Source organism: Spinacia oleracea, chromosome 2, assembly GCF_020520425.1.
Source record: "Spinacia oleracea cultivar Varoflay chromosome 2, BTI_SOV_V1, whole genome shotgun sequence".
NCBI lineage: Eukaryota > Viridiplantae > Streptophyta > Magnoliopsida > Caryophyllales > Amaranthaceae > Spinacia > Spinacia oleracea.
This window is the reverse complement of record NC_079488.1, coordinates 29,587,097-29,599,753: the sequence shown is the minus strand read 5'-3', so window position 1 is coordinate 29,599,753 and position 12,657 is coordinate 29,587,097. Positions and strand designations below refer to the sequence as shown.

Below are 12,657 nucleotides of genomic sequence, written 5' to 3'. Positions count from 1 at the left end.
TTTTATTCACACCTGCCGGAACAATAAAATCGAATAAAATGCTAATAACTTGTTTGAATTGCATAATTGCTTTAATTTTCAAGTTATTATTCATGGTAAATGTTTAGACTTTGCATGCTTCAATGTATGTTTTAATTATTGTTTATAATTAAATATCTTTCACTGCAGTAAATCCTTTAGAAAGGCAACAGTAAATTTCCTCGATTGGTAATGAATCCAAGAATGATTCATGGAAATGAGAGAAAACGAGCAATTTAAAATGTACGTTTCTTTTAGCGACTTTTATGGTTGTTTTCGATATCAAAGTCGAATGGCAAACCGATTGGTGCTTGTAGATTCAAAATACAATGTAGTTTTGAGATCATAAAGCATTGAGTTTAAACGTTCAGCTTTACCAATGGTTAACAACCTAATATCTTTGTCCATTTAATTCTCGAATGAGTCTAGTCCCTAGACATTCGAATAGATCGATGCTTAGAGAACTTTAGAAGCTTCTGGTAAGATCATCCAGTTGAAACAGAATATTCAACATAAACTAAATGGTAAGAACTTTGTTGGATTGACATTGGACATGTCTAACCAAAGTATAAAAGTCAACACTAAAGAATTCAGTTCTTAAGGCTATACGAAAAGGTACAAGAAATAGGAAAACAAAGGAACAAATGAAAGGAATTTACAATTCCGTTTCTACCTATAAGTTTATGTTTAAAGAGAAGTGACCTAGCAATCAAACTTACTTGGTATCATATACCGCTTGAGGTTCTTACTTCGGTAATAACTCAAACAATGGAAGCTAGGCTACACTAATGACCTGCAAGTGGAAAATGAAGCATGGGAATGCTACATTAGTTGTAGGGTCATCTAGTTTGTTTTAAGTCCTTTCAAGGCTGGAACTTAATGGATATTTTGTTCCATAATCAGCATACCTAAATTTCTGTTTTCAAACACAGAAAGACTCACATTTAGAAGAACAAAAACAATGTTCGTTTGTTTATTTGAATGAAATGGTCATTTACGGGTTGAGTCAATATGCTTGATTTAAACAAACAACTCTTTAACAATAAAAACTTTACCAGGTTCAAATCAATCTCTTGATTTGAGTTCCACAAATCTTTGGCATTGTTACTTAGACCATATCAACAAGTTAACATTCAAAAGCTCTATTTTAATGGACTTTTAAAAGTTAGTTGATTTCTAGATCAATTCAAGACAAGCTAGTTGAAAGTAACAAAAGGATATGGACTATTGTTAGAACGCCTAGACAATAGAGTTCAAAGCTAAAGAAATATTTTATGACTTTATTATATCACCTGGATTTGAGTGAATATTGGATCATTTACTCAATGTGATATAAGTTTGAATCTGTTTGGCTAGTTCAAAGATTCCGAAGTATAAAATCCACTTGACAAGAAATCATAAAGATCTAGGATAGATCATGTTGATGATTACTTGAGACAAAAAATGATCATCAATGATTGTGTGTTGTAATTTCACGATCTAGCTCCATAAGATATGGCATATCTAAGTTGGAATGATCGAAGTCAATTAGTACTTGATTCGGTCAATGATGATTCATAAAGACTTTTCCTATAATTTCTAAACAAAATGCTCAACTACCACCAAACTAAACCAAATTCGTCAAAGCTATTGAAAAGTAATTTCAGAATATCTTTTCATAATATATCTAAAGAGTTCCTAAGCTCAGTGGGAGCTTAGTGTTTGTTATTCAACAAACTAAGGCCCAAGTATAGATATATCTTTCATTGTGATTTATTCAAATGAGACACAAGGGTATTGTTTCTACCACGAATTTTTGAGAACATAATGTTTGTTTGCTCGAAATAATGTCCTTTTGGAGATTCGTTTCCAAAATGACAAGTGGGAGAAAATAGACCTCGAAAGTCTTCGAGGCGAACAACAAACATAAACGGACATTCCGGAGGCTTTTCGAAGTGCTTCAGAAAATCCGAACTTATTCTTGAAGGACTTTAGAAGTGGCATAAAAGAATTGACATCTCTTAGAAGAATTTACAAGTGCTTCAAGGAGAACAGAATATTCAAAGGACTTTCAAGTGTCTGTTGATATTCTATTGTTTGATGTTCTATACCCAAGTAAACATAGAGTTCATGTCAATGAAACTATGAGATTCTTCTATTAGATAGTGAAGAAACCTACAACTTGCAGTCAAAGTATTGTCATTAATGAGTTTGTGACTTGCAAGAAAGCTATGACGAAATATAGATTCCCTAAAATGGTTAGAGTCCATATATAGACTCCAATGTTTTAGATGGTTAGAGGCCATAAAACATACTCAATGTTTTGATGACAAAATTGTTATTTTGTTGATTTGCAAGAATAGTTTCACACCTATTTGTTGCAAGTTTGTTTTAAGGATAAAAACCATCAAACATGGAATTGTGTTCACACACAAAGCTAGATTAGTTGCTAAAGGTTACAAGCAAATTCATGGCATGGATTATGTTGAAACCTCATGAATAATCGTAATGCTCAAGTCTATAAATCAAGCAATGATTGCATATTGGTAAATATGGCAATTGGATGACAAGACGTATTCCTCAATCAAATGTTGGAAGAAACTATGTACATGACATGTCATAGGATTTGTGGATCCAAATAAATCCTTGAAAAGGAAAGCTAGCTTATGAAATTTAAGTACAGATTTAAGCAGGCAATTGGGAATTAGAAATGTATTTTAGTGAAGCTAATAAGTATTTTAGTTTCATAAAATGTACATGACTCTTATAGATATATAAGAAGTTTAGTGGGAGTACGTAAAACTTAATTGGTCCTATGTGTATCACACACATATCTCTCTATTGTGAAATAACATTCAAATGCTAATGACTTAGATTTGAAATTATTCGTCAAGTTGCATTATGTGGGGTTTTCAATACCTGTATTTGGTTGTAAATGGGTTGACAATAACAACAACGTTATATCTGATAGCTTAGGGCATACTTCAATGAATCTTAACAAACTTGGTAGCAAAGAAGATCCTTATATTTTGGCTAGTCAAGCTAAACAAGTGTTTTATATGACTGACCCACTTGATAAAAAAAGGTCAGTTGTTCTAACATCGAAACCTCGATATGTCTTTGATGACCATGATGACAATATTGTGTCATAGGAAAGATCTCCTCCCTTTGAGATACAAAATGTGAATGAAAGTATTGATGATATATCGGCATATGTACGTAGTGACCATGAAGAAGGGATTTGGTGTGCGGATGAAAATAGTGGTGGAAATCGACCTAAAAAGCGTCGTCGTAGAGGTTAAATTGACTAACTTAATAAACCTAATTTTAGTATAAAATGGTTACATTTATCTTAATATAATGATTTAGTTATGTTGTTTAATGGAATTTGTATGTTTGTAGGTTGATGGGAAGAAAGACAAAGAAAGCAACGGGTCGTACAGTAGTTGGAATAGTTGGAAAATCAATTCGGAGAAAAACTCTCCTTAGAATGGAATCGCAATAAAATACTTGTTGGGGATAACAAGGAATATTTCGCCTCTTATATTGGTGTAGTCGCTCGTGAACGGGTGAATATCAATTACAGTGATTGGGATGAAGTTCCTAAAGAAGTCCTTAATGAAGTTTATGAGAACATCACAGTAAGTTAATTTGTGTGCCTGCATTGAAGTTAATTTTTATTCTTTTAGCTTGTTTATGTAGATTTCCTTTAAGTTTATAGATATACATACTTATGCATGGAACCTACCGAAGGCCCTCTAGTTATCTTTTTTTTGATGGTTTTGCAAATTGGAAATCACCGGGAAGGTCATTGTATCTGAAATATTGTGATTGCTTGGCAAGAACATACCTGTTTTTTATTCTCTTTTCATGTTCTTGTGTAGTCATGTGAGATTTCAGGTTTGAAATTAGGATAGTGCACAGTAAATAACCCTTAACTTTTATGGTTACTAATCTGTGTAAATGTGTATTCAGTGATTGCATTCTGCAATGTTCAGGTCAGTTGTCAACATGGCTGCTAAAACTTTTGATTTACATGGAACTTCAGGTTGTAGGTTTCTGCTAGTTGTTAAGCTAAATCACCTTGGGGGGGGGGGGTCGGACTTTCCTGTGAATTGGCCAGGTGCTTTTCATATTGGTCTGATATTTTCTCAAATTTATGCTGGCCACAATACCATCTTGATCTTCTATTTTCTGGCTCCTACCATCCTTGTTTAGGTGTAAAGTTTTACATTGCAATTCATTTTACTGTATCTGCTTTGTAATTTGACTGCAGAATTGGCCTACTATTGCTCAGCTTGTTCATCAAGTTCTTAAAAGTTTCCCTCGCTTACGTATAACTCACGGGTGTAAGGTACTACCATCTATTCTCAGTCTTCGGATGTTTATAGGAACAATTAATTTGAATGTTCGGAGCGACAGTATATCAAGTATTGTTATGCGTCTAGCTGTGTGGTTTTATCACGTTTAATGGGTTTTGGCCTATTGTTTGATTTGCGAGGCAACTTCTTGTGGGATGAGTGATAAATTGGCCATGTTCATTTCAAAGAAAGGGCAGGTTCAGAAATGCAATCCCATGTATTGTGCAAACTATACTGTTTTTGTTTTTGTTTCCACGTATAGAATTATTTGATGCTCTTATAAATTACGATTTATGGAGTGTTTTCCTGTACTATATTAGGCTACTAGATAATTTCACTTGAAAAGTTAGAAGATAAATTAACGATTCTGAATAACTCTGTAGAATATTCAGGAGATAACGTAAATGATACTCCGTATCATTTCCCCAATTTGCATGTTTATACTGGTGCTAAAGTAGGCATATCAACTCATTTTTTAAAATTCAAGCCTTCACTCATCTCTGGTCTTGACTTTGCTATTTAGCCTTCCGTCCTATACAAAGACGGTTGTGTATATGTGTTTCAGAGCTTCCACTGCCTTGTATATTTCTGTAGTTGATATGGTGGAGGTTATATGAGAAATATAATTTTGCACTCCGCTAAAAACTGGTTGAAAAGTATGGTTGCTGCGTTTTCTTGGTGTTCCTGTGAATTAGTTCCATGCTTATTCACGAGAAGTTTTATAAAAAGAAAATTTCAGTCACCAAGTCACCATTTTAAATTTTGTTGTCGGTGTGTGGATGAATATAAAATGTTAGTCCATAAAGATTCTTCCGGGAATATAGTTGGATTTTCGGGAGTGCCTTTTGATGTTAAGGTTGGATCTTACTCAATTTAGGTTTTCTTCTCTACTTTACGTTCTTTTGGCTGTTGTCTTTAGGAATTTTGTATAAAACTGAAAAATCCTTCGTAATTTCCCTGACCTTGTCCGTCTGATTCTTCTTGATTCGTCTGATTATTATGAGTAATCACCTGAATTCAGATTCTGTTATCTCATATGCAGAGGGCTTGAAAAGTTATCCTCGATATAGTTCTGCTTCTAAGCTACAGATGCAAAGGATGCAGGAAATGGAGCAGGTTGCTGGTGGTCAAGGTCTGCCCACTTACAGGAACACTATCAATAAATTTATGGCAATGCAGCAGCTATGGATGAATAAGCCTAATATGGGCAACAACACTAATTTGCTTTTCAATAATAAACGCTCGACAAATGGGCAGGCAGCAGCTACCTTAGCATTGACCAACTACCAGGGGAATATATTTTGCTGGAGTGGAAAATGTTTAATGTCCGATGCATGATACTATGTTCATTGTCAAGTCTTATTCCTGAAAAATTTAATTTAGTCAGGCATCTATGCTTTGGAGGAAAGAAGTTACGGAAATGGCAGCAGACTACCCTGATGTTGAGCTCTCACATATGTATATTGATAATGCAGCAATGCAACTTATTCGTGATCCCGAACAGGGTATATTCACCTCCCCAGCCCAAAGTCAACAAACATTTAAACTATTTTCTTTCTTGAGAACTAACGTTAGTCTTTTTACAAAAATGTGTCCGCTAATTTACTTGTGCAGTTTGACACTATATTAACCAACAACATTTTTGGTGATATATTATCTGACGAGGCTTCTATGGTTAGTGGGAGTATTGGTATGCTTCCTTCTGCAAGCATCGGTCATCATTCTAATAAAATTGAGCTGGTCAATCTGGTCTTAGCTGGGTATCACAATTTTGGATTAATCCCGGGAGAACATTGATTAAACTTGATCCACATCTATCCAAGTTATTTATGATGTAGGACAACTTAAGTTTGAGTATATCTTTCCAATTTCACTGATGATCTCCTTGAAGTTGCCATTTTAATGTGATGTAGGACACCTTAAGTTTGAGTGTATCTTGCAGCTTATGATCGCCAAAGATCTTGCATCACAATTTAGCAGTCCGTTAATTAATACACGTTTATTACGCTTTATTCTTGTATCTCCCTTCACAAACGTCAACCATAATGATGTAGTTTCATGAGATTATGTGCGACCTTAGCTCGACCACGTGCTACAATCTGGATTTATAACTTAGATTGGGTCAGTTTTTATTGGAAATTACAAATCAGAACAAAAAATAAATGTCATTTCCTTAGTTTGTATCGTGTTTGATTTAGGAGGCCAAAATTCATCAGGTTTTCCGGTGGACATACGCGCGCGATAGCGCGCGGTTCGATCCTAGTTACTAAAAAAATCAAATTGTTTATTGTTCAATATTTGTATTTTAACGTTTAAACAATACACAGAGTGATTATATTCTGGCTGAAATTTCATACAATCAGTTTATTTTGATTTGGTATTTTGGGTTAATTCCTAGAATTGTGGGATGTCAATTACAATGGGAAAGTTCTTTTCATATCCTTTTCTAGATAAAACTAGGTGCAGTGCACGTGCTTTGCACGTGGTTTAAGCATAAATATTTTTTTGGATAATATTGATATTTTTCTGCACAAACGTAATACTTTCGTGTACAGAGTATTTACATATTTCCGAGAAAAAAGAGCATCTAAAAGGTTGATCCAAGGTTAACAATCAAGCTCAAGGGTAGAACTTGTTTCAAAAGCTTAATTGAACTACTGGTATCTTTTAAAGTGCTCCGATAACTTTGATGACAGAGTTTACCTGCAATGGTGAAAAAAAAAATTAATGTTTGCATCAAACAAGTTTCGAAAATTAATAGTGAAAAAAAAAATTAATGTTTGCATCAAACAAGTTTCAAAAATTAATATCCGGAATAAGCTAAGTATATGGCATTCAACATTATTTTTGGGCTATAAGAGAAAAAGTAAAAAATACTAACCTCCGTTTATTTAACTTGCCTCCAAAAAATGAACATTAAACCAAAACACGAATGCAAAACTCTAATTAGTGAACAAAATTTGAAAGGCATAAGCTTAATATATAACAAATTTAAAGTGGGTAATAAATAAATGGCCAATTTGTTAAAAAGGACCTTTTATAACCCAAATTTTGCGAGAAAGGACCTTATATAATTTTTTTTGTGAAATCACACCTTAACGTAAATTTTTTTGCGAGAAAGGACCTTATATAATATTTTTTTTGTGAAATCACACCTTAATGTAATTTTTTTTTGCGAAAGACAACCAAAAGTAAATTTCCGGCATTGACTGAGCTTTTTCGGCCATTGACTTGCACGTGAGAAGCACGTGTGACTTTATTTTGCTAATCACAGCCCAATTTTCCTCCAAAATTCTAAGCTTTAAAACCTAAAGTTGAAAAAAAAAATCGAAATAAAGTCAAGTTTGAAAATTCAAGACTCGGGAAAATCAATGTCTTTAGCCAACGTAAGCCACACGTGCTGCTCACGTGCAAATCAATGACCGGAAAAGCTCAATCAATGCCGGAAACTTCCCTTAGGTCCTTTCTCGCAAAAAATAATAATTTAAGGTGTGTTTTCACAAAAAAAATTATATAAGGTCCTTTCTCGCAAAATTTGAGTTATAAAAGGTCCTTTTTGGCAAATTTGCCTAAATAAATATTGATTGTTGGTATGAAGACTCGAAAACTGGCCATTGATTAATACTAATTCCAAAGTGCATGGACTTCATCATGTCTTAATTCTCATAATATTAATAAATAAACCCCATATTTTTGTTTGATTAGAGAGAACCAAATTGGTTTTAGACAAATTGTTAGCTAAGATTTACGTGTGGCCCCACTTAAAACTACAGTCTGTTTAAGCTAGCTTTATATATCTCCCCTTTAAGCATTTAAGCAATTAGCCTCAATTGGTCCTGCCTTAAATCACATGATTTATTCTCATTTCTTACACAAAACACAGAATATAAGGGGAGGGACAAAAATGGAAACAAAAATTACGGCAAAAAGGAAGGCGCTGTGCGGCTTTTTTATATAGTATATATATATATAAGGGAGGAATACATAACACTTTGTAGGCATCACATGATACCATCCTAATTTGTAAATAGTTTGGCCTAACTTTTTTTTTTTTTTTTTTGGAATTGACAATTTGGCCTACTTTAATTGAACAAAAATGCACTCCCTCAACAACAAAGTAGTTGGCGATACATTGAGCAAGATACCAACACGCTAGTTCAATTCCTTATTTAACATGTTGATGCATTGAGCAAGATACCAAAACAGTAGTTTAATTCCTTATTATAAATAGTGGCCTTTTACTACTCTACTCAATTAAGTGGCCACTTATTAAGTGGAGTAGTTAAAAAAAAGGCCACTTATTAAGTGGAGTAGTAAGATGGAGTAAAGAGACGGTCTACTTTTAATATAAAAGTAGCACAAATTCTTATTTACAATGGGTGTACAATAAATATTGTACACCAGAGTAAAAGTTGACTCAAAATACTTAAAAGTTACATTTATATATGTAAAAGTTATCTATTTTTTAATGATAATTTTTTTTCATTTGAATCAAAATTATTTCTTCAAAATCACTAATAATGTATAAATTAATCATTTAACCCTTTAAAATGTTTATCTATCAACTTTTTATTTTTATAATATAAAAGTTACAAAAAAGTAGGTTAAAGTTACAAAAAACTATATAAAAGTTATCTTGGTGTAAAATAAATTTATTGTACAACTTGTGCGCGCAAGACCTTTTGTAAAAGTAGACATAGTCACTAAATGGATTAAATTAGTCACGGGAAGAAATTAACCTAGTTACTATTAAATTAAATTAGCCTAATTTTAATTTAAAGTTCTACTTTTCATAAGATGGAGAAAGTTGTTTATCTGACTCTCTAGGTAAGTTTAACTTTCCATAAAAATTCCAACATTCATATATGCTCAACAAAACAATAATCCAGTTCCTAAAAAATGAAGAAAAACGTAGAAATTGCAAAAGAAAGTGATGTTTAACTTCCCAAATACAATCAAATAACTCCTTATGGTTGGACTAATACGAATCTTGATCTTATAAAACACATAATTCTCTCTCCTCCATTCTAAGATAGTAGTCTTATATGCACGCGATGCGTGCGTGAGGGAAAAAAAACTAAAATCGTGTTATTACCTTATACAACCGTTCTATAATCCTTTATTATAGAGAATAATTTCCTTAGACAACTGTTATATATTCCTTCTTTATTTTATCTAGAAAAGGATATGAAAAGAACTTTCCCATTGTAATTGACATCCCACAATTCTAGGAATTAACCCAAAATACCAAATCAAAATAAACTGATTGTATGAAATTTCAGCCAGAATATAATCACTCTGTGTATTGTTTAAACGTTAAAATACTATTAGGCTTATTCTCTTTTCAATATTGGGCTTACCATTGCCTAATTTTAATTTAAAGTTCTACTTCCCACAAAATGGAGAAAGTTGTTTACCTGACTCTCTAGGTAAGTTGAACTTTTTATAAAAATTCCAACATTCATATCATCAAACGTATTCTGATGATCAAGTTTGTTCATAATTTAGCAATGAAGACAACGATAATTATAACACCAACCAAGGCGTTGTTTTTCCTGCCTTACTTTCACTCATCAAACATATATAATTTTAGCTCTTTAATTTATTGTTAAGCTCAAATGAATTCAATGCTGATAAAAGTTATTCAAGTTCTAATTACATACAACTACAATAAGTTGTGATTAGTTCAAGTAACTTTTGATGACACAAGTTGAGGATGATATAGATTTAAATAGCTTAAGTATAGGGCTACAAATTTCGATTATTAGATATGTAAAAAATAAGTGAAAATCAGAAAAATTTAAGCTTGTAATAACTGAATTATTAATCACTTTACATAAGGTATAATGAAGTCTGCAAATGAACTGAAAGTTATGAGCTAATCTTATTTATTCATTTTCCATCTTTTGTCTCTTGAATGGGTAAAAAAATCCCTTTCTTCTTTCATGATCATAAACAATTCATATTTATTATATGATATGAAGAGCTTCTACACAAACAAAATGACACATATGCTTCTCACCCAGCTTGGTGTTTATACTTAAAACACACTTCTTATTCCTCGCCATTATTTTTTGGCAGCCTATACCAAACTATTGCTTCTGCACAAACAAAATGACATATAGGCTTCCCACCCGGCTTGGTGTTAAGAAACTCAAAGGCATAATGTCTTGGATTCCAAAAAGAAGTGTCCTTATGACAAATTGCAAATGCCTCCGTTTGCTTCCCGTTAGCGCGAACCATAGAAACATTGTATAAATAAGTATTCTGTATGCTATGACAAAGAAACACAGCAAATGGATTCCTTATTTTATGACACACCACAACGTGACTTCCTAATAGTTGTACTTTTTGAATAGTGTATTCCAAAAGGATACCATAATCCTCCTTCGTGGACGCCACAACCAACTTATTTTTTCCAAAATTTAATGCTGACGTAACATAGTCAACCATATCTTCCAATGAATTAACACAATTCCTTATCTCACCTTTGACACCTTTTTCTTCACATTTTTTCATCATCAACTCAATATCTTGAGCTAAAGTGGATTTAGGATTCACAAAAAGAAGATTTAGGATCACTTGAAATTTGTCCGATGTAGTAGGCAGGATTTTCGCAACATGCAACGGCAAAAACTTGGCTTGATTATTGATTTTCTTGAAGTACAACTTCATTTTAACTCCGACTTTCGACAATATATCATCTTTGAAATATATCACTCGACCATCTTGCGGAATTTGAGTTTTTGCAACATGTCCTCCCCAAACATACAACAGGGCTTCATGTGTACCAAAATCCTGTTTGTAATTCGAGTTGAGTTGCACAACTCTTTCATTTGGTCCTACAAAAGAGGAAATAAAATAAGAGTTTGTAGTACAGTGAACATAATAGTCTATGTTTAGTTTGACTAAAAATTAGATGTAGAGAAATAAATTCTAGAGTAATTTTTATTTTTTTTTTACAAAAAAACCTTTTTTAGGTGATTTCAAAAATCGAAAAGTCAAAATTTCATAAAGTATAAAAAAATCACACCAATATTATTCATAAGAATATTTATTTGTAATTACTACTTGTACATAAACAAAAAGGATAACAAGAAGTGAAATTATGAGTTATTTTGTCAGATACTTTGGACTTTGATAGGTTTAATTTGATTCAAAAGTTTACCTAGACGCAAGCTATCCTTCAAAGGTTTTGGCATAGGGATATCGCCTACTTTAGTTTTCCAATATATTTCTTCAGGTGACGACGGAGCTCCACTGCAAAGTGGGAAAGTCAACTGCTACAAAAAGAAAATTCAAACGGATAAATGATAAATATATGTTATGAGAAATAGCGGTAAGTAATTAAATAGTAACGTAGCAAAGTAATTTAAAGTCCAAAGCATAATTGCAAATTGCAAATCTTGAACGAAAATGTATGTAAGTTAATACAATTTCTCTAAAATGGAACGTATAATTTGGAGGAGGACCTTGGTCAAAACTTAAACTTCACGACTTCTTGATAAGTGTTTTTGGGCCATACATTTGAATTAAGTAGGAAAAGATAAGAGAATTTCCAATATAAAAAGCATGAAAAAATTGCATAAAATAACATGTATATGATTAGGGGTAGCATGGCGAGTTCTTGATATGCATCGAGTTAAATTTTGGTATATCACAAAGACGATTGAAAGGTAAAATAATTATCAATATCAAACGTAATTAATCATTTTGATCGGGTAATATTGTGTTGTAAAAGAATTGAAGTCGTCTTTGATTTTGGTATATCTATACAAGTTGCATTTATATAAGTATAAATATCAAATCATATTAAGTTATGAAATCTTTTTAAAATAAGATCGTTATTATTAATAATTAATATCCTAATTGCAAAGTAAATAAAGAGTAGATTGAAGAAAACTTACAATAGAGATAAATGTAACTAGTAGTAGCACAAAAGATGGCTTGTAATAACTCATGTTGATTGAAATTAATTATGAAAAATAAGGTTGGACGCTAGAGGGTGGTGGTGGTGTAAAAGTGGTGTTTAATTTGTTGAGAGTAAAAGGCCGCTATTTATAATGGTGTACATGAGTGAGTTTCGTATTAAACATGTCTTTCATCCATCACACTTTGTAGGCATCACATGATACCATCCTAATTTGTAATTAGTTTGGCCTAACTTTTTTGTTTTTTTTTTTTTGGAATTGACAATTTGGCCTACTTTAATTGAACAAAAATACACTCCCTCAACAACAAAGTAGCGGGCGATACATTGAGCAAGATACCAACACGCTAGTTCAATTCCTTATTTAAC

At 32.5% G+C, this 12,657-nt stretch overlaps 1 protein-coding gene and 1 long non-coding RNA gene across 3 annotated transcripts; one reads left to right on the top strand and one right to left on the bottom strand.

Moving 5' to 3' along the window:
- The first annotated feature begins 4,267 nt into the window (after nt 1-4,267).
- On the top strand, nt 4,268-6,042 carry LOC130466853 (uncharacterized). Its single transcript, XR_008926995.1, has 2 exons — nt 4,268-4,351; nt 5,401-6,042. It is a non-coding gene; the product is annotated as an uncharacterized lncRNA (long non-coding RNA).
- Nucleotides 6,043-10,218: 4,176 nt separating this feature from the next.
- Nucleotides 10,219-12,425, bottom strand: LOC130466852 (BURP domain-containing protein 5-like). 2 transcript variants are annotated; one of them, XM_056835420.1, is made up of 3 exons: nt 12,266-12,425; nt 11,527-11,641; nt 10,219-11,200 (listed from the first exon to the last, which is right to left on the bottom strand). In XM_056835420.1, exons 1-3 carry the CDS (start codon nt 12,317-12,319, stop codon nt 10,413-10,415), a joined length of 957 nt encoding a protein of 318 aa, XP_056691398.1. In that variant the 5' UTR covers nt 12,320-12,425; the 3' UTR covers nt 10,219-10,412. The 2 variants fall into 2 exon arrangements, with proteins under 2 accessions (XP_056691398.1, XP_056691399.1); XM_056835421.1 differs by having other exon boundaries at nt 11,527-11,638; nt 12,266-12,421.
- Nucleotides 12,426-12,657: the final 232 nt, after the last annotated feature.

Excerpts from the sequence above, each read along its gene's own strand:
- LOC130466852 (XM_056835420.1), bottom strand. The coding sequence starts at position 12,319 with ATGAGTTATTACAAGCCATCTTTTGTGCTACTACTAGTTACATTTATC. Across the intron at positions 11,642-12,265 it reads TAGTTACATTTATCTCTATT|CAGTTGACTTTCCCACTTTG; the intron begins GTAAGTTTTCTT and ends TTCTTTTTGTAG. Across the intron at positions 11,201-11,526 it reads GAAGGATAGCTTGCGTCTAG|GACCAAATGAAAGAGTTGTG; the intron begins GTAAACTTTTGA and ends CCTCTTTTGTAG.